We start from the raw sequence: 25818 nt of genomic DNA on the forward strand, positions 1-25818 counted from the left end.
AGCAAAACTAGTGTTGATTGTTGCAAGAAAGGAAATACCCAGAGATAGAAGGATGAAGAAACCCATCCTCCTCTGGGTGGCATTGAATGTCTTTTTATTATACTGTAATTTTAACATTTTGCTGTTCAGTGATGCCGCTTAATGCAGATCTGTTCCTAAGCCATTGTAGCGACTGATATAAATTTCAGTCCAAATCCATGCACAAAGTTCTTGAGTTGCTCAGTAGCTTCGGTAAGATCTTTAGACTGTTGTTATGGCTGTCATCATCAGCTGTATAGAGTGGTCTCTTTATGTGAACTTTATGTGGTGGTAGGGTTTCGGGATGAATCAGGCACAGCCTGAAGAATAAAGGGACAGGAACACTGACAACTGGTACCTCGAAAGAGAGAGAGAGAGAGAGAGAGAGAGAGAGAGAGAGAGAGAGAGAGAGAGAGAGAGAGAGAGAGAGAGAGAGAGAAATAAATCCTTATTGTTGTTACAAGAACGTTAAAGACACTCACTATACAGTGTGATCTGGGTGCAAGGAGTTTTAGACATGGTTTAGAAGAATCCTAATAATGAAAGTTATGGGCTTTTCAAATCCCAACACCACCAAGCTGCCACTGCTGGGCAAGGCCTTTACCCCCTCAACTGTTTAAATTGTTGTAAAAATGAAATAATACTCGCTCTGGATAAGGTCATCTGCTAAATTTTAATGTAATGTGGATGTCAGTGAGTTGTTATGGCCAGCACTGATCTGATGCACCGCCCCTCTGATCCCCTGAGTGGCGCTGTCGAGTAGGCAGAGTGCGGAAACAGACTTCTCATTCATTCGCATGTTGCCTGGTCTTGAGGACTTTTTTCCCTCTTTGCTGAGGTGGGAAAATGAGGTTCACGTTGCAGGAGATACCGAAGCACGTGTGTAAGCCAATCGTCATTATCTCCCCGCAAAACGCTGAGATATGTAAGGAATAGTTCAACTAAGCTGTTGACCGGTGCTAACCAGAGAGTGTGTGTGTGTGTGTGCGCGCGCGCGCGCGTGAGCCAGAGCCACCTGTGGCTGAATTTCTCTCTTAAACCCCACACGAGTTTGTGTTGGAGGAGAAGCTGAGGATGTGGCGGGTGTTGCTGAACGGGGCTCTGCTCTTTCCCTTCCTGTTCTTAGTGTTCAGGAAAACGCTGCCGCTCATCTTCAGGCGCTGGAGCGATGCCGACGTGGTGTTGGTCAGCGAGAGGTAAGAAAGTTTTTTGTTTTTATTTTCATATATTTATAATAATAATAATAATAATAAAAAAACCAAGCAATATGTTGTTTTGCTTCACAACATTTGACTGGTGTAACCCCAGAAACGCCGGCTAACAAGGCGCCATGGAGCTGTTCCTTTGTGCTGTGTTCGCGTTATAATCAGCTCGAATGTAAGTTATAATAAGCAACAGGAGCAGCAAAAAAACGTTAGGCCGCTTATCTGTAGCCTTCCTAGGACAGAGTGACACTTTTAATCAGATTATACCTGTGTGTGTGTGTGTGTGTGTGTGTGTGTGTGTGTGTGTGTGTGTGTGTGTGTGTCAGATTGTCCACTCGACGAGGACGATAATCTCTTTTAAGCGTGTATATTCCTCGCCCGTTATACTGAGCTTTCAGACACGATTCCGGCGTGTGTTTATCCAGACTCAGATAAAGTCTGATGCCCAGACTGGGACCTGCCATGCCATATAGCAGAAGAAGAAAACAAACAAACAAAAAAAAAAGAGGAAAATGCCAATTGGGAAAACTTGGAAAAAATAAGAACCAGTGTCTCAGTAGAGGTCACGGAATCGCAGTATTAAGTTTTGATTGGACTAATTCGACATCATTTGACTTTGTTGTTGTTGTTGTAAGTTCATATCCCAGCACTGCCCAGTTATGACTGCAAGGCTGCTGAGCAAAACCCTTAATACACAAGTTTATAAATAAGTTAATCTAAATAAGGAAGCCTCCAAAATGCCTTAAATGTAATGGTATGACTATTAATAAAGATGATAAAGTGGCTAATTTTTGTTCCCACTAGCTAAAGGTTTCAAGCCACCATTAAAGTTGTTGCCATTTATTAATCAGGTGGTCGATTATTCCCATCACATCAGGGACACTGGCATAATAGTGGTATGGTAGTGTGTGTGTGGAGATGTTATAATACTTTTTAAACACCACTTATTTCCCACCATATTTAACAGTGCACCTTCATATAGGGTAGGAGGACCTGATAAAGTAACCTATAGACCAGAAAGGTCTAACTAAAATATCCAGAATTTTACAAGCACAAAATCAAGTGGGTATTTTTAAATGGGTTAAATTAGCTCACATCAAATCATATCAAGCAATGTTTATTTACTGTTCTGTTTTTTTCAGCCTCTTGAAATTAATATGATACTATGTGCACGTTGTAACCTGGAAACTGCAAGGACTTGAATTCAGAATTTCCTATGTAGCTCAACAGCTTCACTTGTGACAGTAATAAAGCACTCCTTTCAAAATAGCTTTTAAAAATAATCTCTTCACAGAAAACTTCACCCTATAAGTAACTCCAAGTTGCTGCTACTATAGAAATGATCTATTAGAGCAAGACCATTAATATAAATGTTGCCACTGGAGCTATTGAATGAGCCACGCTGTTGTAAAAAATAAATCAACACCTTTTGACCAATTGGAAATGACCTTTCAACAGCTCAGTGCCATAGAAAAGAATAATACATAATTACATATGTATAATTCATAATAAAATGTTAGACAGTGCAATGATATGTGACACTCAGTTTGGAGGCCAGATAATGGGAACAAAAAATTGTTTAATTACAAACACAATCCAAGGACTTTAAGTTTCAAAGTTGCTACAGAGTTAAGGTACACGTAGAGGCTATTTGCTGTAAGCCTATCTATATATTAGTTACAACATGGCAGGAAGATAGTGGATTTATCAGTGTTCTCCATGTATTTGGGCTTAGGTTAAAAAGGCTCTGTAATGCAAGACAGTGATAAGCTCATGCTGACATTCATTTTCTTGGTTTGGGTATGGATCTTTGTTTTTGTCCCACTGAATCAATAGATTTTTAATGAGCCAACAGTGTCACAATTTGGTGTCAATTTTCTTTTCCTACTGGGAAATTATTCTGTGACGGGCATTTTTTTCCAGCATGTATCTAACGTGACTTTGTATTGTTGGAAGAGATGGGCTCTGTGGCAATTGTTAAACCATCATCTGTATGCTTGTGAGAGTATTACCTAGTCAGCAGTTCCAGTACAGGCCCTAAAACTCTTCCTCGGTTTTCCATTGCAGCATCATGATTTGCTTTGGAAAGTGAGCTCAGCTTGCTGTTTCACTCTGCAGTTCTAAAGTGGCACTCATATTGTCTTTCTGTACACTTTTTAGCCGAAGTTGAAACTGAGGTTTCAGGTGATGAGTTCAGCAAAATGCCATCTGCGCTTTTTGTTCCAGTATGGGTGTACAAACGTTTCCATGCAGCTTTTATACAGTAATATGAATGAGATTCTTTTTATTCATGAACAAGATTTGTGTGGTGTTAAGAGTGGTATGCTACATAATTATTTATTTGCTAGTATGTTCTGGTCATTGTGTTTGTTTGTTTTTTTTTTTTTTTTTTTATGTGTGTTTCCATTGAAGGGGGGGGATCAGTGCATAGCAACAAATGGACCACAGTCTTTAACTATATAACAGTGTTCATCTCTACAATACAGGGGCTGAAGAGAGATCAAAATTGTAATACAATGTTTATTAAAGTGGGAAACAGTAAAAAGAGCATAAAATACAATCTTTTGTATTTGATGTGGTATAGAACTCAAGTTATCACAGAAGAGACTAGAATGTTTAGTTGTTTCACAATTGCTGTTAATTGCTTTTACTGTCTCATTAGTCAGAATGATCTCGCACCAGTCATCGTTTCCTCAGGCAGTAGGCCATTCTTCAGACTTACAACTGTGTAAAGCTTATTGCATAAGTACACACTTTTTCTGCATGGTGGTGCAGTTTAATTGAAGCTATTTATCAGTGCACTAATTCATTAAGTGAATTCTTCTTTAAATCTAGAAAATGTTGGTCTGTAGGCCTCATTATCCTAATTATGTCCATGCTAATGTGAAGATTCTAGTTAGTCTTTGTCCTCTTGTTCAAAATCAGTGGTAAATCAATGGTAAAGGATTATTATCAGATTGTTGCTGATTTGGGTGTTGGACTGGATATTGATATATTAAAGATCACACAGTGATCATGTGGTCAGTAACAGATAAAGGCTAGAGAATGGTTAACACAGGTTGTCAGGGATGGACAAATCAGTAGCCCAGGTGCTAAGGACAAGCAGATAATGTGTCCGGTGTGTATCATTTTTTTAGTTGTCATTGACGGGGGAGGCAAGTAAGCTGATGCTGAAACATTCACCACTGTTCTTTCTTGTTCAGCAAAGTAGGAAATTCATTTTGTGGTTAATCACAGAGGAGCTGGCAAACTTTGTAGTAACAATTGAAATACACTCAGTAACATCACCTACTAATCGGGGATTAGCTAATAAAATGCCCAGTGAGTATAGATAGAAGATGGGCAATTTCTTTAATTAATAAACTTTAAAAAAAGAATGCTGTTCCACTGACAGCATGCATGCTTCTAACAGATTAACACATTGCATAAAATTACAAGATGAGAAGGATCAGATAATACAGCTCTTATGTAAAATAATTGTTCTAATGTAAGAACTGCAAACATTTTTTTTACTTTAAAGGCATGGGTTTGAATTTTAGTTGTGGGATGAAGAAAAAAGATCTGTCTGTCTGTCTGTCTGTCTCTCTCTGTCTGTCTGTTTATCTATCTATCTATCTATCTATCTATCTATCTATCTATCTATCTATCTATCTATCTATCTATCTATCTATCTATCTATCTATCTATCTAAAACTCATGTTAAAACAATCTATGTTTGTTTTTTTACTTCTAATTGCTACTATGGCTTAGTACTGTAAGGTAGAACCTAAGAGAGAGCATCTGGTAGACTGTACAGTCAAAATGACTCAGCATGTAATTGAACAGAAATGAATAATTTAGTGGAATGCTGCTTTGAGTGGATTACACCAACAATAGAGCAGCATGCAATTCTTATTAAATGTGCTGCGGTCCTCATGCTTAGAAGGAAAAGGATGATCTTTTGACCTGTAGCAAAATTCCTAGCTTACCCTCAACAAGAAGGACTAACTTAATTCACTTAAGACTGGTTGGATTGTAAATGTTCTTTACTGGTAAACGTTTATTCATATATGTGTAGATCCCCTTGTGTTTCCAAAACAGATTTTTGTCCCATCAAGACATTAATTTCGCAAGACATCTTAAGGTGTGTGGTGATCTAAGGTAACACTTTTAGGAGCAGACCCTTTTGGAGGCTTAATCCACACCTTGAACTATTTTCTGACCAGTTTTTGCAGTTTGGCATTATCCTGTTCAAAGAGGCCAATGCTATTTTGGAGTGCCATTTGGGAATACCATGATAATAAGTATTGGAACATGTGTGTAGAACCCTGGCATGTGTGGGTGGGAAAAAGGACTTGGCAGTCACTTTTCACAAAGCTTTTCTGCTCCTTTTACATCAATGAATTCTAAAAGCAAATTTCAGCATCCACTCGCAGGCACACATGCAAACACCCAGATCTGCTCAGATCCTTCTTTCTGGTTCACAGCCTTCTGAAAGACAAACAATATTACACAGGTCAACTTGCCATGATCACACACAGGTAAGAAGCATTACACATTTCTTGTTGCTCAGGACAGACCTCATCTGCCAGCCATTGCTATAAATGATTGTCATCTAAATAAGCAGATAATATAAAATAAACTGATTATAATTAGAAAAAGAGTAGGGGAAGATATTAGGAGAGAAGGCAAGGGAGAGCAGGAAATACAGGCTGGAGACAGTTCAAGTCCCTGGAAACTGTACCCTTGAACCAGAAAAGGGATCTGGAAACAGAGGGGCAAAAAATGGAGAAAATACCGGAGCTCTTTTAATGACTGTATCATGTTTAGCTCTCTATACTCTGTATTTCCTATGAAAGGTTTTGGATATTTTTTGGGCTCATTGGAAGGGTGTGTTTTCCCCAGGATGCAGGAAGACAATTATCACATAAGTGATAATGAGGAGACACACACGTTTGACATTAAGCCTGTATGACTTCTTTTTTTAAACCTGGGTTTATTCTTACTTTGAAATGAATTAATGACACACAGATTTTAACCTCAGTTCAAGTTAGCTGTGATAAAAAAGCTGCAACATGCATATGTATGCTTGGTTTATGGTAACTGCACTTCCAATGGCGTGCTAAATATTCAAATTCAATTCTTAATAGTGTAAGCATTTAGTGTATACAGGGCGTTTAGGTTTGTACGTTTTTTAGATTTACATGTGCCAAACTAAATAATTCTGTGGGCCTTTATAGATGTACTATAATGACTACTTTTAAATATCTTAACTATTTAAGATGACAAGCCAGCTTCGATCTTTGACTGCCTAGTGTGCACGAAGAGATAGAGCTCATAACAAATTATGGTTATCATTGATTTGAAAACAAGTTTACTTTCACCAATATTTTGTATAGTTATATTTGAGACAACAATAATATGTCTTATGTCTAGTCATACCTCAAGTTTGAAATTGTTTCAGATCTACCAAAAAGGGTTTTGTATTTTATTCTTTTGGAACTTAGAACTTTTGGAAATATTTTTCAATTTGATCGGTAGATTTTTCTTAGAATTTTTTTATTTTTTTTTATTTTTTATTTTTTTAAAGTTGTTGATAGTTTGTTCATACATTTAACAAAAATCCTACAGTCTTTGGTTTAACGTATCTATGGTGCTTACCAGTGGTTGTCACTCTTAATCCCTCGGATGTATATATGGTGTGCAGGCAAGAATGTGAAGAATGCAGCTTGTGTTTCCTCACATATATAAACCAGGCCTCTGTTCCATTTGGCAGACAGAAGCAGGCTCACCCATCTGCCAGACAGGAGTAAGACCAAGCTGACCATCGACTGTAGTCACTGGCTATAGAGAAACAGTATTGGCTGTTCAGCTGCTTGCATTGGTTCAGAAAAACAGAAATGGTAGCAGTAATTTGAGCAAACAGCATGAAGATAAATACAAAAATCGTTTGCTTAAGTACTCAAGAACAATCAGTACAAATGGTCTGTTTCTTTCATCATTTCCATTTCATCTTCTCCCGCTTATCCGTAATTCGGGTCGTGGGGGCAGCAGTCTAAGCAGATTCCCCAGACACTTCTCCGTGTCCAGGGATCGGGCTGTCAAGGCCCCCGCCTTTGACTGCTGCCCAATCCTCTCAGCACCGGTCCCTTACGGTCCCTCCTGCAGGTGGTGAGCCCACGGGAAGGCGGCCCCACGTCGCTCCGACGTCACGGTCCTTGATTTATTTTTCTCGTAAGGGTCCCCTGGAGCATAGAGGGTTAACGGGCCTTGCTCAAGGGCCCAAGAGTGGCAGCTTGGCGATACCGCGGCTTGAACCCCCGACCTTCCAATCGGTAACCCAGCGCCTTAACCACTGGAGCCACCACTCCCCCTCTGTCTGTTTTTTATTTATTAAAAAAAATTAATAAAAAACTTTAGTTGACTTATTGTTTATTTTCCATTAAGTTGACGCACTTTATGGTGCACAGGAAGAGAGATGCCTCAAATAGCTCTGAGGCATTAATATTTTATTGTATTCTAGACCGTTAGTTAGCCCTTAGAAGAAAGTGACTGTGCTAGTTGATTTGTTGACGTACCAAACTACTAGTCTAACAAATGTCAGTACATCTACACCACTACTGATATAAATACTGGTATGTCACCTACTATTTTCACATACTCTGTAGTATAATAGTATACTGTGTAACTGTGATACCTCCTCTCGGTAAGTAATTTTTGCTGTGTGTGTGTATATATATATATATATATATATATATATAATTATAATTAGTCATTGCAGTGTGGCAATGGCAGGCCATGCATTTCACATCTAGGCCTTCAGTTTTTCCTCTTAAAAGCATCATTATGATGCCACAACTATAGAAGCAATCAATATGATACAGAAATGCAGTATAACAGAGCGCTTCAGGTATCTCATGCAGCAAAAAAATAATGCAATTACTAAAGCACCATTCAAGAAGACTTATTTCGCTGCAGCCACATGCATGTGCCACATAAATTATCTCTACCAGATGCATCAATATTAACCTCATAAAATGACCTCGGGTTTCAGTGTATTTTTGTTAATTTTTTCTATGCATTATGGTTTTCTTGGAGATTTTTTTTTAATTACGGCAATTTTTGCAAATTCTACAGGAAACTAAATGCAAAAGTAAAAGAGCAACGTTTAAACTTGTTTTGGCTGGGTTTTTTTTATATGGGTCTTAATTTTGGCCTTGTAAGTATATATGTGAGCAAATCACTTTCTTCTCTAAAGCTATTAAATCCACATTAATATAACTGAGCTTGCGCAGTTTGCAACAGATGCGGCTTGCGAGCTCTGACTTGTGCGCTCTCTGACCATCCAATGAATGTGCAGATGTTATTGTATGCCTGCTAGATGGCTCTGGTGACCCTGCAATCTGCTGGGTTAAAGCCACAGCTTAAAGCAACATGTACTTTAAGGCAGTAGTCCCCAACCCCCGGGCCGCGGACCGGCACTGGTCTGTGGGTCAGTTGGTACCGGACCGCACAGAAAGAATTCATAACTTACATTATTTTCATAACTTACATTATTTTCGTAACAGACTCCTAGATGCGGTAAAGAAGTTTCCATCCAGCTACTGTAATAACAGACAACAAACAAGAAGCAACATTGTAGATGGACATTATTTAATTGGTGTTGTGCAAGTGTTTCTTTTCCTTTTGCTTCACTGATTTACACAACTGCTTATAGTGTTAAAGGTATGCCACAACCCCACCAAATCTAACTGGAGAGTAACCTCAGCAAACTTGATTAATTTGAACGAAGAAGAAAGTAAGAGCTTGTTTTTTTTTTAATGACTGAAGAATTAAAAAAAAATCTCCAGCTGAGCTAGACTGTCACTAATGAAGCAACTTAATGAAATGATTGCTTTACTAATGATTTTGGTATGTATTAAGTAAACAAACCCCAAGCATCAAACAAGTGATTGTTGGCAAAGATATTAATGTGATAGATACACAGCCAAAAAAAAACTACAGCTAAACCAAGCTGCTACTGTAGAGAAAGACCTGACAGCCACTCCCCCACCCCCCAAAAAAGGGACATGACATCAGCATTGTAGAGAACATTGAATAGTAGAACCATAAGATTAATACAGTAATGTCATCAAAAGAATTTGAATAAATACAGATATAATATAGTATTGTTGTGTAAGAAACAGAGAAAAACAAGCACAAACATCAGTTTTTTTTATTTCAGGGTCATTTTAAACAATGGATGTGTATAAAAAGAATGTTTTTATTTAAAACTGGAAAGTGAAAAGACAGGGAATTGTTTTTTAGACTGGCTTTTGCATTAAAAGCAGAATGAAAGAAAAGACAAAGTCACACAACACAAAAACACAACAAAGACCACCTTCTCCTCCTGCCTGACTTACCCCTCCTTCTTTACCACCCCCCCCCCCCCACCCCCACCCCCCGGAGTAAGGCAGAGACACACAAAGGGTAGATTGTAGAAATCTGGGCCTTGTGACAGTGTTCAGCCTGCGAGTCTTCACGAACTAGGGGTTATTGGGGGCAGAGCTCTGTTTATGTGTGTGTGTTCGCGTGTGTGTGTGTGTGTTTGTTCGCGTGTGTGTGTTTCTTTCAGGAAGGGGCTGCTTATCCTGGGGCCAACTCTAGTGTAAGCTGGCAGCCTCAGGTCATGTGACCGAGTTGTCATGGCGAACACGCGTCATCCCATATGGAAAACTGAGCCTTTTATCTTTTAGCCTGACAGCAAAAGAGTTTCACATTTTATTTTCCTTTACTGCCAGACAAATGGTGTTTATAATGAATATATTTATTTTATTCATTAATAATTAAATGTATTTTTATTTTATTTTATTTTTTAATTCTTGCTGATTAGAATACAGGCTATTCACAGGCTTCTCACAAGATCTCAATCCTGCTGTACATTTCAGGAATACTAACACAGTGATGATAAATGCAGTGTTTTTCAAATAAAGCTGCTGCTCATTCAAAGCCCCAACAAACTATTGAGAACGAGTAGAACCCCCTTTTCATAATTAATATGCACAATCAGCTTTTATTAGCGTGTGCAGCACCCATGATGTCAGACACACACACACACACACACACACACACACACACACACACACACACACACACTTTAGAGCCCAGGGTAGGGAGAGCAAACTTTCCCAAGATTCATTTGTAAATGCACATTGATTAACCTCATCAGATCTGCCAGGAGAAATCTGCTGTGTTTAGCGCAGCACAGTTTATTATTTCAGTGCCATGTTTTAGTGTTAAAACATATATTGGACAAATTATGTGAATGGCAAATATTTTATATCTATCATTTTCACCAGTAATTGAACTTAATTTTAACAATAAACCTTTTGTACATAAATCAGTTTTATCTGTTTTAAAGTGACTAAAAACAAAAAATACAATTTGTTCTAACTTATGAAAGTATTTAATAATTAAATAAAAGCCAGAATGTGTTTGTAGTACAGCGAGAGACATGCATACTACTATGTAGATTGCATGAAATATGAACCTTTTTTTGTGAGCCAAATGGTGGCAGTTGTTTTTTGTTCTGTAGCTGAATGGATTAAACTACTCTGGTAATTGCTGATTCCGCAACCTACTGAGTATACTGGCTCTCTAAACAAAAAAAATATGCTTGTTGGTGAAAAGTGAATGAGAAGCTGGTAGCTGCCACTCGGTGAATTGAATATTGAACAGTCAATGCTGTACTGCTCAGCAGTGCTGTGTGGGAACATACAGCATTGTGGGACAAGTGGAAGTTATATATAGTCACACAGTTATACAGTGTTTTTTATTATTATATGTACATTTGCTGTGTATTGAACTAACTGATTTCCTGTTTATAATTTAAACTAAGCTGTCTTTCCACATTCTGTCTCTCTCAGGCTGGTCTCCTCTGTTCATGCCATCATGGCCACCACGGCTGGAATCATTGTGGTGTCCTCATGTAGTGAGAACGTGATAACAAACAGGTGAGTCATCTAATACTACGCCGTGCCTCGGCCCCAATGAACCAATCAGCACTGCCATGTCAATGTCCATTAATCTACCCACTTCTCTAGACTAGTCAAGCTACTGTTTTTTATTTAACAGAATGTGTTTGTGTGCGTGTGCGCAAGAGAGAAAGAAAATAAGTATGGTTATATTGCTTCCACTTATAAACAAATCAGCCATAACATTAAAACCACGAACAGGCGATGTTACACAGACATCTTTTTACAGTGACACCTTTCAAGGTTTGGGAATATATATGGGAATAATTAGCAGCAAGGGAATAGTTAGTTCTCAAAGTTTATGTGTTCTGATCAAAGAAGTAAATTAAATAAAGTGTCTGTAAATTGGCACCCAAGGCTCATTGATAAGAGTAAAGGCATAGCAAGTCTGATCTGCTAACAGCTTTGTGCCAGACGCCATAGCAAACCTTGCAGAGTCCATGTCTCAGTGTGTCAGAGCTGTGTTTGCGGTAAAAGGGGGACTTGCACAGTTTCTTTCGGGCTTCTCCAATTAGGGGTCGCCACAGCGGACCATCCGCATGTTTGATTTGGCACATGTTTTTACACTGGATGCCCTTCCTAACGCAACCCTCCCCATTTATCCGGGCTTGGGACCGGCACTAAGGCTTGTGCAACCCTAATGGCTGGGGTCGGTTCCCCGCCGCAGCGGTGAGAGCGCCGCATCCTAACCACTAGACCACCAGGAAACCTGGGGACTTGCACAGTATTAAGCGTTTTTAATGCTATGGTTGATCTGTTTTTTTTTTTCCTGGGAATTTCAACACAAGTCCAGCCTCCTTAGTTTTTTTATTTTATTTAGATTTTTTGGGTGTACAAAAAATAATAAATTTTATCTTCTATTTAATGTTTTTCCCACAACACACTACCTGTATCTGAACCTCTTTTTTTATTTTTAAGATACAAAACATTGCAATTATGGCTTATACAAATTGTATAGTTTACATGCTCTTTATTTTTTTTTTTTTTAAGTAGGCAAGAAGTTTTCCACCTAACAATTGTACAAAATTCCTTTCTATCAATATAATGATAAAAAACAGCGACACAACGCTACACTTTTTCCACATTTTGTGATGTTGCAGCCTTATTCTAAAATGGATTACATTAATTATTTTCCTCAAAATTCTACAAACAATACTCCATAATATCAGCATGAAAAAAGCTTTATGAAATCCTTGTGAACATTATGAACATAAGTATTCACAGCTTTTCCATGATACTCAAAATTGAGCTCAGGTGCATCCTGTTTCCATTGATGATTCTTGAGATGTTTCTACAACTTGTGTCCACCTGTGGTAAATTCAGATGATTGGACATGATTTGGAAAGGCACACACCTGTCTATATGAGGTCCCACAGTTATCAGTGCATGTCAGAGCACAAACCAAGCCATGAAGTCCAAGGAATTGTTTGTAGACCTCTGACAGGTGAAGTGAATAACACTGTTTATCTCTTCACCATGGCACCTGTTAGGTGGGAAATATTAAGCAGTACTAGGAGGGTAACGGTACACAAAATACACCTTGGTTTTTAAGTCACGGTTCCATTCAATTTCAGTACGGTTAGAGGGAAGAAATGCACAACATAAAATTGCTTGTCGTTTTTTATTAACACAGTTTATTTTTATTATTATTGATATTTGTGATCAACAATTGAACAGTTTATAAAATATATAAAATATATATACTTTATAAAAATTAATAATATTAATATAATACACCTTTTTATTATATTAATTAAATAGAGTAATCAATTAAATTGGCACAAATTAAATTGATTACATAATTTTAAATAAATGGAAAAAAGTATACACTAGTTAGACCCAATTCGGTAATTGTGTGTGTGTGTGTGTGTGTGTGTGTGTGTGTGTGTGTGTGTGTGTGTGTGTGTGTGTGTGTGTGTGTGTGTGTGTGTGTTCTACTCATTTCAGCATACATACAACACTAAAGAATCAAAAGCGCTAGTGTTAGCCGATAGCCACTTCCTAGTTAGCGGTAGCTAACGCTAGCAAAACGGATCTTTAGTGTTTTTATACGTGTTTTAGTCTTTTTTTTTATACCTCATGGCACATTTCTTTTTCTCTGCTGCTGTAATACAGAAAATTACGAATAAAGGTTTATCTTATCTCTCACACACACACACACACACACACACACACACACACACACACACACACACACACGGTACATATAAAGAAAAGTTATCTAAACCACCATGGTTCTTATTTAAAGCACATATCAATGCACAGAGAGCACAGATATGATACTAAATTTAGTTTTTCCTATGATCTTTTTAGTTAAAAGTTAGTATGTAATTCACAACACATTGCACACACTTTCTCTGAGCAATGACACAACTTTTACATAGTGTCTCAGCGTGAAACTTAATATTTTGTTGTATTTCAGAAAAGTGTGGCACAATTTCATATTTTTCTTCATTGTTTGCTATCATGTTCACATTCATGGACATTAAAGCATAGACTGTTTAAATATACGCGTATGTATTTCTGATGAAACACCGCTAATTTGGTTTATTACAATTAAATGAATGCATGTATGTCAGTTATTAACATAGTTAGTAACATAATAAATGTTATAGTAAAACAGACTTTTAAAAAATTATGTACAAAAATACAATTAATAGTAATTGATTTTTATACCAGAAGCATTACATGTACTTGTTTTTCAGGCACTGGCTGGCCACCTCATTTGTCATCAGTTATGGAGTGCCCTACATGGCTTACGACGTCTTTGCAATGTACCTGAGCCATTACTACCGTTTCCAGGTCAAAGGCCATGAGGATTATAGAGGACACTCGCTGAGGACGATCGGATCATTTGTGAGGAAAGAGTTCCTGCTAGTCCTTCATCACATCGCCCTCCTCACCATTCTCCTGCCTATTACACTGGTGAGAGACAGATGATAGAGAGAGCAGCTGTGGGGTTAAAGGATGAGTAAACAGTAAAGGACATGGAGGGAGGGATGGTGAAATGTGAAAAATGAGACACAGAAGTGAGAGATGAAGTCCAAACAAGTGGACCAGTTAGTATAGTGGAGAGAAGGAAAGGTAATGCAGCTCTTTTGTCACAGGTGGAGGAGGGTTTGATCACAATGACTGCTGTTACACTGCTAGCACTGATGGATGTTTTTGCGCGTGTATACACACACACACACACACACACACACACACACACACACACACAGCAGTGTAATGTTGCGGTGTGGAGGGAACCTGGCCTTTTGTTTCGGGATGCTGTGATGTCAGTAGTGATATGAGGTCAAGTTACCTGTGCCTTCTATTATTCACACACAGCTGCTGTATAGACCATCTTACACACACGCATGCACGTGTTTAACACAAATATACAAACGCATTGACTAAAAAATATGACCAAACAGAGTATGTAAGTGAATAACTGAATGTTTTGAGAAGAGAAAGATATAAGTCGAGAACAACAGAATAGAGAGATATGGGATCTCCGTGACACAGCGGTTGTCTGTGCCAGATGGTGTTTCAGAATCTGCTGAGTGAGGTTTTTTTCTTTTTTTTTTTTATTCTCCCCTACAATGAAACATGATATTATTATTAGTGTTAGCGGTAACTTTGATGATATAAAATATTTAATGTCAGCTTATACATTTGCTGATTACACTTAACATTTTCAGACACATTTCAACACCGGGTTTTCTCACTTACTCACACATGCACACTATTGGGATTCTGGCATATAGTGTTACACTTCACCTCCTCATTTATTCATCATCTATTTTGTCTACACACACAGACTCGAACAGATGAGTTCTAAGTGGCTCATGTAGTTATACAGCATTTCTCTGAGCAAGAGAAAGGGAGGCCTAGATAAAGAGACAGAGAATGTAGGGAAATTGTTTTATATTGATATACATGGCAACATGGTGTTTGTTTTGTATTTTACAGTTAATTAAAGCAAAATAATTACAGCAAAATAAAGATGTATTTTGCTGACTGTGTTTTTCTCTGAATCAGTTTTTCAGGAATGACCATGGTGATTTCTTCATTGGCTGCCTCTTTCTTACAGAAATCAGCACACCTTTTGTTTCTCTTGGCAAAATCCTGATCCAGGTAACTTACACTTACACACTCACACACACACACACACACACACACACACACACACACACACACACACACACACACACACACACACACACACACACACACACACACACACACACACACACACACGCACGCACGCACACTATTGAATGCAAGATTTTGATGACTGGCTTACAGATTTGCTGATCTGTGGAAGCCATCAATCGTTAACTTTGTACTGTTCTCAAAGAGGTTGCCATGATACACAATTGCTCTGTGTTTTCTGCTCAGCAGCTTTCCAGAATGCTGTTTCTGCAGGTCAGCCTGGCAAAGGTGCTGTCTATCAAGCTTTTTCCTGAAACCTAGCTAAAATCTTGTGTGTAAGCCAAAGCAGAAATAAGACAGAATTAAGCACTTTCTCTTCCTCCACATCTCTGTCTTCCATGGTCAGACGTTGTCAGTTTCATCCCTCAACAGCAATCTATATCTTTATCTATCTATATCTATATCTATCTATCTCTCTCTCTCTCTCTCTCTCTCTCTCTCTCTCTCTCTCTCTTTAGATAGATAGATAGATAGATAGATAGATAGATAGATAGATAGATAGATAGATAGATAGATAGATAGATAGATAGATAGATAGATAGATATGAGTAAAGTGGTTGTACTTTACAGTACAAATGAACTGTCCTCTGATAATAACTTCATACAGCCATTATTATATTATTGTCAAAATAGCTGGCAACAAAAGAGAGTACAAGTGAACATGTCAAAAGTGTGAGCATCATTGTTATGTAGCACTGCCCTAATCCTCCAGGGCATGGAATTCACCAGAGCTGCACAGGTTGTTGCTGGTGTCCTCTTCTATTCCTTCATAATGACATCACGGATCTGCTGGATGTTGGACACATGGTGCTTCTCCACCTTCTGCTTGAGAATCCCCACAGGTGCTCAATCGTGTTCAGGTCTGGAGATATACTTGGCCACTCAATCACCTTCACCTTCCTCAGAAAGGCAGTTGTCATCTTGGCAGTGTGTTTGGGGTCGTTATTATGTTGGAAAACTACCGTTGGCCCAGTTTCTGGAAGGGGGCATCATGTTCTGCTTCAGAATGAAACAGTATATGTTGGAATTCATGTTTGTGTCAATGAACCACAGCTCCCCAGTACCAGCAGCACTCATGCAGCCCCAGACCATGATGCCATCACCACCATGCTTGACAACATATGAGCTAAACAAGCTTATCTTAGATTTATCAGATTACAGGACATGGTTCCAGTAATTCATGATCTTGGAGAATTCATGCTCTTGGTTGTCTTAAGCAAACTGTTTGCAGGCTTTCTCGTAAACCATCTTCAGAAGAGGCTTCCTTCACCTGACGCACAAAGACTCAACTTGATCGACCCTTGTAAGGCCTGTTCCGAGTGGAACCAGTCTTGGAAAACCTCTGCATGACCCTGGACACTGTACTGTAACTCAGTTTCAGGGTGTTATTGATCTACTTATACCCTGGGCCATCTTTGTGGAGGGCAACAATTCTAATACTCAAATACAAAGTTTTTGCCATGAGGTGCCATTAAAGCATTAAATGTTAACAGCTCTAGTACAAGATACACAATTTTGTATGGTCCTGTCAAGCAAACAAAAACATGAACTTGATGAATAGTACATGTGACATTGCATGGTTACACGATGTACAGCTGTTCTCACTTAGAGTGATTCACTTTTTTGGCAGCTATTTTGACAATAATGGCTGTATGTTGCATTATTTTCAGAGGACAGTAAATCTATACTAGTATACAAGCTGCACATTGACTACTCCTAAAATATATCCAAGTTTTATTTTTATAGTATTGTCCCTTAAAAAGATCTACTAAAATGGTTTTGGAAATGTGAGGGTTGTACTCACTTTTGTAAGTTACTGTATATGTCTATAGTCTTTTATATACAGGACCGGTCAGAAGTTGAACACTTCTTTTTTATTATTTTTAACATTGTACATTAATACTGTAGAGCTGGGACGATTCACTAATCTGGCGATTCAATACTAGCCCAATACTTTTGTGCCGATTCAATACATATTGCGATTCTGTAACTATTGCGATTCATTGTTTAAATTGTGATTTTTGTTTGCTTAATAAAGATTAGACAATGACAAGTACTTGATCATACCCTTAAAGAGACTGTATATGAGTTATATTAACAAAAATAATGCATCACATCTTTCTGAATTTTTATTTGAGGAGCATACACATACATAGTGCATAAAGAACCTTGAACCATAAAACTTTCAAGTACCAAAAACTTGAATATAATATTCAAATGTGCAACAAATTACTACCGTATTTTCCAGACTATAAGCCGCTACTTTTTTCACACGCTTTAAACCCCGTGGCTTAAACAACGAAGCGGCTAATTTATGGATTTTTCCTGGGTTTTTCCTGGTTTCACAAGCTTCAAGCCAAAAACACTGAGCCCCATACCATTAGACCAATGAAATTGCGAACGGGTTCAGGTGAACCAATGACACTCTTTATATTAAATCGGGTGCGCTCCCACTGAATCGGGCTGCACCACATCATAAATATGGATGAGGTCCAGCTTAAAATGGATACAACGTCATCTTATACAGACAACAACAAAATACGTTTCGCCCTCTGTTGGAATAAAAGAGGTAACGTCTTCCCACCACCTCTCTGGAAAAGTCAAATAATTAAATATATATCGATTCTGATGTAAACAACTCAATCTCAAAATTATTTTAAAAAGAATCGCTATAGTTTGGTGAATCGATTTTTTTTCTCCCACCCCTATAATACTGAAGACATCCAAACTATGAGGAACATGTTTGGAAATATGTAGTAAACAAAAAAAAAAACAAAAAAAAAGTGTTTACCCAGAATATTTTTAGATTGAACAAAGTAGCTACATTTAGCTTTAATGACAGCTTGGCACACATATGGCATTCTCTCATACAAATAAATTAATATGGAATTGGTCTCCCCTTTGTAGTTATAACAACTTTTACTCTTCTGAGAAGGCTTTTCACAACATTTTTGAGTGTTTCAGTGGGATTTCTTGCCTATTTATCCAGATAAGCATTTCAGCCACTTATGTTGGACGAGAAGTCCTGGGGTCGAGGTCAGTGCTCTGTCAACTTCTTCCACACCAAAATCATCCAATCACGTCTTTATGGACCTTGATTTGTGCACTGGGGAACAGTCATGCTGGATTAGAAAAGAGCATTCCCCAAACTAATCCCTCAAAGTTAGAAACATACCATTGTCCAAAGCGTTTTGTTGGTATGATAAAGCTGAAAGTAAGGGGCCTAGATTAACACCTAAGAAAAAAAGCCCATTACCACTAAACTTTATAGTTGGTACAATGCAGCCAGACAGGTAAAGTTCTCCTGACATCTTCCAAACCCAGTCTTTCCCCTCAGCCTGCCAAATAAATGTGATCTGTCACCGCACAGAGCACATTTCCACTGCTCTAAAGTTCAGTGTTGCTGTGCGTTCACTTCGCCTGATGCATTATACTGTACTCACTGGTGTAAGGCTTGTATGCAGCAGCTGGGCAAGGGAAAACCCCATTCCATGGAACACCTGCTGTACAGTTTTTGTGCTTATATTAATGCCAGTAGCAGCCTGGAAACCTGGAAAGAATTAGAAGGGTGTCTGCTGACTCTGCTCTGTGACTTTATGCAGTTGTCTTCTGCTTTGTGGCAGAGTCCTTGCTGATACTAAATGCTTCCAGTTTCCAATAATACCACTTACAGTTGACTGTGAAATATCTATCTGGGATGACATTTTTTACTGAGCTCTTGAGACTGACATTTTTGTCCATGAATGTTGGTAAATGCAGACCGCATGTCTAGGTTCTTTAATTTATACACTCTGATTGAAACACCTACAAAAATAGAGCCATTTTTCAGTACTTTTGTCCGTATAGTGTATAATATATATATATATATATATATATATATATATATATATATATACATTTAGGGTCACCAGTTTGCATATGCTTGTAAAGGACATGTATATCATGGTAGTTTTAAATTTAAAGATGTATTCTAACTTTTTTTTCTGTGATTGAATCATTGAAACAAACATCTTTGTTGTTAACAAAATAATGCATTTTGGTTCTTTCATAAATTTTTTACTGGAATTATATGATGAAATCTGCTGAGTCATAATATTCTTACAGCAACTTAAGATATATTTTTTATTTAACCTCTTCTTAAGTAAATGATTGATTGAATACAACTTGTGATTTCTCTATTTAAATATGTCTGGTCTAATACACTCATTAGAGTCCACCACAAACGCTACTATGGGTAAGTCTGACAAGCTCAGAAACTATCAGATCATTAATTTAAACGAGCCAAAAAGTTTGCCCTTATCCAGAGCGACGTACAAAAGTGCTTTGAGTCTATAGCAATGAATAAATCTACACTGGTACACAAGATTACAAACTTAATATAAATGTAACTCTTGAATTCTACAAAGCAAACCTGGAAAGTGCTAATTTAAGTATTTCAGGAAGAGGTAGGTCTTCAACCGTCGCTTGAAGATAGCCAGGGACTCCGCTGTACGGACATCTAGGGGAAGTTTATTCCACCACTTTGGTGCCAGAACAGAGAAGAGCCTTGAAGTATACTTACCTCTCATTCTGAGAGAAGGTGGTACCAGTCGAGCAGTACTGGAGGATCTCAGACAGCGTGGTGCAGTGCGAGATGTGATGAGGACACTGAGGTGCAGCTACTGGAAGCCAGTGAAGGGAGCGCAGCAGTCTTTGAAAACTAATCTTTGAAAACTCAAGACCACCATGATGCACATGTTCGTTTTTCTGAAAACGTTTGACCCCAATTGTGTGTATTTATTTATTTTATATATATATATATATATATATATATATATATATATATATATATATATATATATATATATATATATATATATATAAATTCTCATCTGATGGTTGGTCAAGTTTTTTTTTTTTTATTTATTTAATTTATATATTTATTTTTATTACACTTTTGCTAAAGGAAGAATTTCCTTTTAGATGTTTCATAGCTTCTTGTTTTATCTGTTTAAAGAACATGGAGGAAAGGTAGTCCAAAAATTGGTGATTTTGATATGGAAGTAAAATTATATCGGTCTCTCAATAAGGTGTACATTTTAACATTTGAATCTCTTGCCAATATGCTTGCTTTAAACCTGCACCTGTGAATGTGTCTGTGATTGAAATATATATGTATTTAGTCTAATATACATTGATCAGCCATTACAACAGTAAAACCACCTGCCTAATATTGTGTAGGTCCTCCATGTTCCTCTGAAATAGCTTTGACCTATTGAGGCTTGGACTGTGGTATCGGTCACTCAGACGCTCTAGTAGATTAGGTTGAAGCTGTCAACACATTGAGCTTTTGGTGTTCTTCAAACCATTCCTGGCATATTTTTTGTGGCAGAGTGCATTATCCAACTAAAAGAGGCAACTTTAAGGGAATTATTGTTGCCACAAAGTTGTATACTTGGTCTGCAACAATGTTTAGTTAAGAATGTAAGTAATATCCACATGAATTGTGAACACTGGACACTGCCCAAAGTATCATTCCAGCTTGCCATAGTGTACATTGGTGCCATCACTTCTGCAGGTAAATGATTAATTGGACCATGCCACCTTCTTCCACTGCTTCTTGGTCAGCTCTAAAACATATCATACTTATTGTAGGTGCTTTGCCTTGAGCTCCCATGATCCTCTCGCCAGTTTACCAATTGTCTTTCCTTGGACCACTTTTAAAAGTTCATGACCACTGAATAACATGGAACACCCCATACAAATTTATATTTTGGAGATGTCTAACCAAGTCAAATAGCCATCACAATTTTTCCTGCTTCCAACACAACTACTTTAAGAACTGACTGTTTGGTGGCTGCCTAATGTGTCTCATCCCTTGACAGGAGCCGTTGTAATAAAATAATTGCTATTCACTATTCACTTCACCTGTTTCTGGTTATAATGCTATGGCTGATAACTGTATATAGAGCAGCTCTGACTGAAATATTACTCTTAATGCTCTGTGCAGTGGCAAACAAAATAAAAGACCCTAACAAACATTACTGTGTATATATATACTTTTATAACAAGCATTAATAAGAAAAATTAAGTGTCATTTTCTCTATACTATATATTTATGAACACATACAGACAGAATGCATTGTCTACATGTAATCTGTGAGACTACAGCCATGTTTCAAGTTTTAAGAATGACACACAAATTAATTATCACAAAGCCTCAATTTTTATGATGCCAATTGGCATATTCTCCAGAATGTTATAAGGCATGCTTAGATGAATTGCAAATAATTCTAAAGAAGATTCTGAAAGTAAACTTTACAAATATTTCAGATGCATTCAGCCCTGCCACAAAAGTACCAGCTGACACAATGTCAGCGAGTCTCTCGTTAACACAGGTGAGAGTATTGATGAGGACAAGGCTGCAGATCATTGTCATGCTGATTGAGTTAGAACAATCTAACTCAATCAATCTCTGTTTACCATGGTTACCTTCAAGGGAAAAAAGGATTTACAGGCAAGGAAATTACTGCTAGTATGACTGCACCTAAATCAACCATTTATTGGTTCATTAAGAACTTCAAGGAGAGAGGTTCAATTGTTGTGAAGAAGGCTTCAGAGCACCCAAGAAAGTCCAGCAAGCACCAGGATCGTCTCCTAAAGTTGATTTAGCTGCGGGATTGAGGCACCACAAGTGCAGAACTGGCTGCCATCAGTCAGGATGTGGCCCAGAAGCTGATTGAAAGCATGCCAGGGCGAATTGCAGAGGACTTGAAAAAGAAGGGTCAACACTGAAATATTGACTCTTTGCATAAACTTAATGTAATTGCCAATAAAAGCCTTTGGCACTTATGCAATGTTTAAAAATATACTTCAGTATACCATAGTAACATCTAACAAAAATAACTAACACTGAAGCACTTTGTGAAAATTAATATTTGTCATTCAATACTTTTGGCCATGGCTGTAGAATCAGCCCTAGTGCGAAAATGCAGTTATGTTGTTCATTTTTACTTATGAGACTTGATGTTATGATTGTAAAAGATGCATTGTAAATGTGAACATATTTCCCTTAAGTCCCTCTTTATGAATGTTTCTTCTTTTTGTCTGCCACCATCTACCCCACCCCTCTTTCCCCCTGTAGGTGGGTCTGCAAAACTGTTGGCTACACAAAGTGAATGGTTGCATGGTGCTACTGAGCTTCTTCGTGTGCCGGATTGCACTGTTTCCCTACATGTACTGGGTGTACGGAGAACACTACAGCCTCCCTCTCTATGCTGTGCCCCTGCACATCCCGATTTACGCCAACTTGGGGAACATGTGCATCCTTGCACCACAACTGTACTGGTTCATCCTGCTCTGCCAAAAGGGCTACCGTCTTTACATGCGCCAGCGCAGCTCCAATCACCTGAACTCGGCTTCATCACCTCACACCAAGCCAGAATAGAGTAAGGGGATCTGATAATGTTACAGCGATAACCAAGCACTAAGATACTTCAGTACAGATTAGCATCAACTGCTTCTACTGTTAGTTACTTTATGAAAGGTCTACTAGTATTTCTCTGAACACAAAACACATATATCGCTGTTACAATCATGATATGCTGTGATTAATTGGAGTAAAGAATGAGGGGGGGGGAGGGGGTGAACTGGTCCTCTTTGCAGTGAGAGGATGCGTGTGGTCATACTGGTGCTCTGCCGTGTGGTATTACTGTATGATGTATGGCAGGGAGGGGGAATGAGTGAACAGAGCGTAGGTTGTTTTGCATCCTTTACTCTTTCAATTCTGCAGACTAAGACTGTTCACATTTTGCATTCAGGTTGTTATTTAAATGCTCCCAATTCTAACTCAAATGTACGAAAGGTGTTTAAACTATAAAAACCCTTTAACTTTTTTCCTTTTGTAAGTGTTTCATAAACCCTTTATCATGTCACTTTTCCCATTGCTTGGCCTTAACTGCTCCAGGATTGCTAGATTTTTTGGCATTAGCCGATATAACGGCTGATCGTATTTCTGTGGAAAGTCATGAGAATATTCAATTCCTCCTTCTGAGCGAAGGAGGCAGCAGAGTTTCAGGTCTCATGTTCAAAGTAAGTGTTCTAAAGCATGACTACATGGCATAGAAACTCACCAGGATAGAATGAATCATATAAGGTAGTATGTAACCAGTAAAAAAAAAAATTTACAGATAAACTATTTTATTACTGTACTTTCTCTACTCCATATGTACCTTCAAGTACGTTTTGTATGTTTTTATACAAACAAAAGGTACACATCGTATACAAATTAATATTTATAATGCCAGTCTGATATTAGCTTTGTTTTCCAGGTTGCCTGTTAGTTGAGAAATATCTCTGATTGGCACTTACCTGAGAGTCTGTCACTTCATTCAATTCACAGGTCCTTTCTTTCTTTTTGTTCTGTGACAAAGACTTCAGTTTACCATTTCAGTCCTTTTTCTTCCTCCTTTAGTTTGTGGACTCGAACATTTTTACACAATTTTCCATTTACTCTGAATGTAATGGATCAGTGAAGAAATGGCTGACCAGTCTTTACTTCTTTAGTTCTGCACTGGAGCTAGGAAATGAATGTAATATTGAGGCATCCATCTTGGACAAGCAGACACACTACAGGTTAACTGTGGTTAGCCATGTCTTGGCTAACTGATTAAACTACGGGTAAATGTGATATTCTCCCTTTAAAACAATTCTCCATATACTTCTGTACAGTATTGGAGTAGATTTAATCAGTTTGCAGATGTAGATATAGTGGAAACATTTATTAAAATAAGTGAACTGGCCAATTTAAGGGACTGAGACACTTTTCTTATTAATACTATTGCTAATGTTCCTATATTTGACCTGTGCATCATCAGTCATTAAATACCATGAAATAAAATGCTTATGTACTGTGCTAATAATTATTTAAAGCACCAAATGTGTGCAATGAAATCTATTACTCCTTTCAGACATTAGAAACATGACCAGAATATTTTGAATCCTAATATAGATGGACTTTAGTAAGTCCTAAGCTTAGTCTCATATGAGGCTTTGTTACTGCTCAGGGTTTGGTAAAGACAATGTTAGCCCATTAGATCTATAGAGATTTACTTTATATATGAAAGCTGGAACTGTGAACACAACTGTGAAAGTTAAACTGGAAAAAGCATGGAATGGCACAACTGAGTCTTTTGAGTTTGTTTTTGTGCTTCGTCTTTTGGTGGATTGTTGTCTGACAAGGCTCGCAGTGTAATCTTCGAGACCAAAGATTGCTTGTCACTTTAGTCAACAATATTAAATATGACTTGCCACACTAGAAGTCTTTACATATATTAAGTGCTTTCGTATACAGTGCTGGTTTTGTGAAGGAAGGAACAGGTTTGAGGAGAATGTTGAAGATATTTGTTATCTAGGTCATGCTTTCCGCTTTGGTCTTAACACATCTTTGTTAGACTGGACTCTTCCATTGCTTAGGCTGGTGTCGGAATCAGTATTAAGATGCTTAGTTTGAGGCAGTTTTCTTTTGCTGTAATTTGATTGGAGGCATTACACAATGTAAAGGGATGAGAAAAGAGTCCATATTATCCAGTGTCATTATCCTGTGCCTTTTGTTCAAATCATTTCAGGTTTGTACACAGCTCAGTACAGGTAGTGTTCTCACTGCAGCTGTGCCTGCTCAGCTTCAAATATTTACTGTGGCCCATTTCACTCCCAAGACAAATATACTGCCTGTTATTCTGCTGGAGGCATAAGCGCAAACCTGATCATAATGGTTTTGCCGGTATGCTTTTTAATTATTATAATTAAAGAAAGTGAATATCATCAATATCACCCTTAGGTCTGTTATATGATGAGTTTCTTCTAATTAGATTTCCTCCCTAAAGTCTTACTATTGTCTAATGTCTTTTTATTTCTTCCTATTTTGCTGAATGTAATGCATTATCAGCTTCACAGCTGAAGTTATTAATAACTGAACTCATTAGCAATAACTCTACCTACTGTACTTGAACTACACTGTAACAGCTTTCCAATGTTGAAATCAGTCCATCATTCAGTGCAACCTCCTTAAACTCTTAAAAACATTTATTCGTTTACTGTTGTCCACATTCAGGTCCTAAACGAAGAAAGACCTCATTCTGAGACAACAATTACACTATAATTGTATATTGTTTCCTAATGTGAATTCATATCCTTTTGTGTCACTTTAATTTTCTCAAAAAAAAACCAAACAAAAAAAAAGTTTCTTCTTATTTTCAAGTTGATTTTAAATACAAATATATTTATGTATCAGATTTGATATACAATGAGGCTTTTGTTTGTAGTGTAACCTTTTAAGAAATGTCTTGTTTGAAAGTAAATTGCTTATTACATACAACTAACCTTCAGCTGAGAAAGAAATTTATTTTTTGAACCTTGTGACTCGGCGC

General features: G+C 37.7%; 1 protein-coding gene across 1 annotated transcript; it reads left to right on the top strand.

The window, feature by feature from the left end:
• The first annotated feature begins 747 nt into the window (after positions 1–747).
• On the top strand, positions 748–25280 carry tlcd3a (TLC domain containing 3A). The gene is made up of 5 exons (XM_083531992.1): positions 748–1214; positions 11108–11194; positions 13921–14140; positions 15239–15334; positions 22536–25280. The coding sequence occupies exons 1-5, from the start codon at positions 1093–1095 to the stop codon at positions 22836–22838; spliced, it is 828 nt and encodes a 275-aa protein (XP_083388118.1). The 5' UTR covers positions 748–1092; the 3' UTR covers positions 22839–25280.
• Positions 25281–25818: the final 538 nt, after the last annotated feature.

This window comes from Silurus aristotelis (genome assembly GCF_946808225.1).
Source record: "Silurus aristotelis genome assembly, chromosome: 26".
Lineage (NCBI taxonomy): Eukaryota > Metazoa > Chordata > Actinopteri > Siluriformes > Siluridae > Silurus > Silurus aristotelis.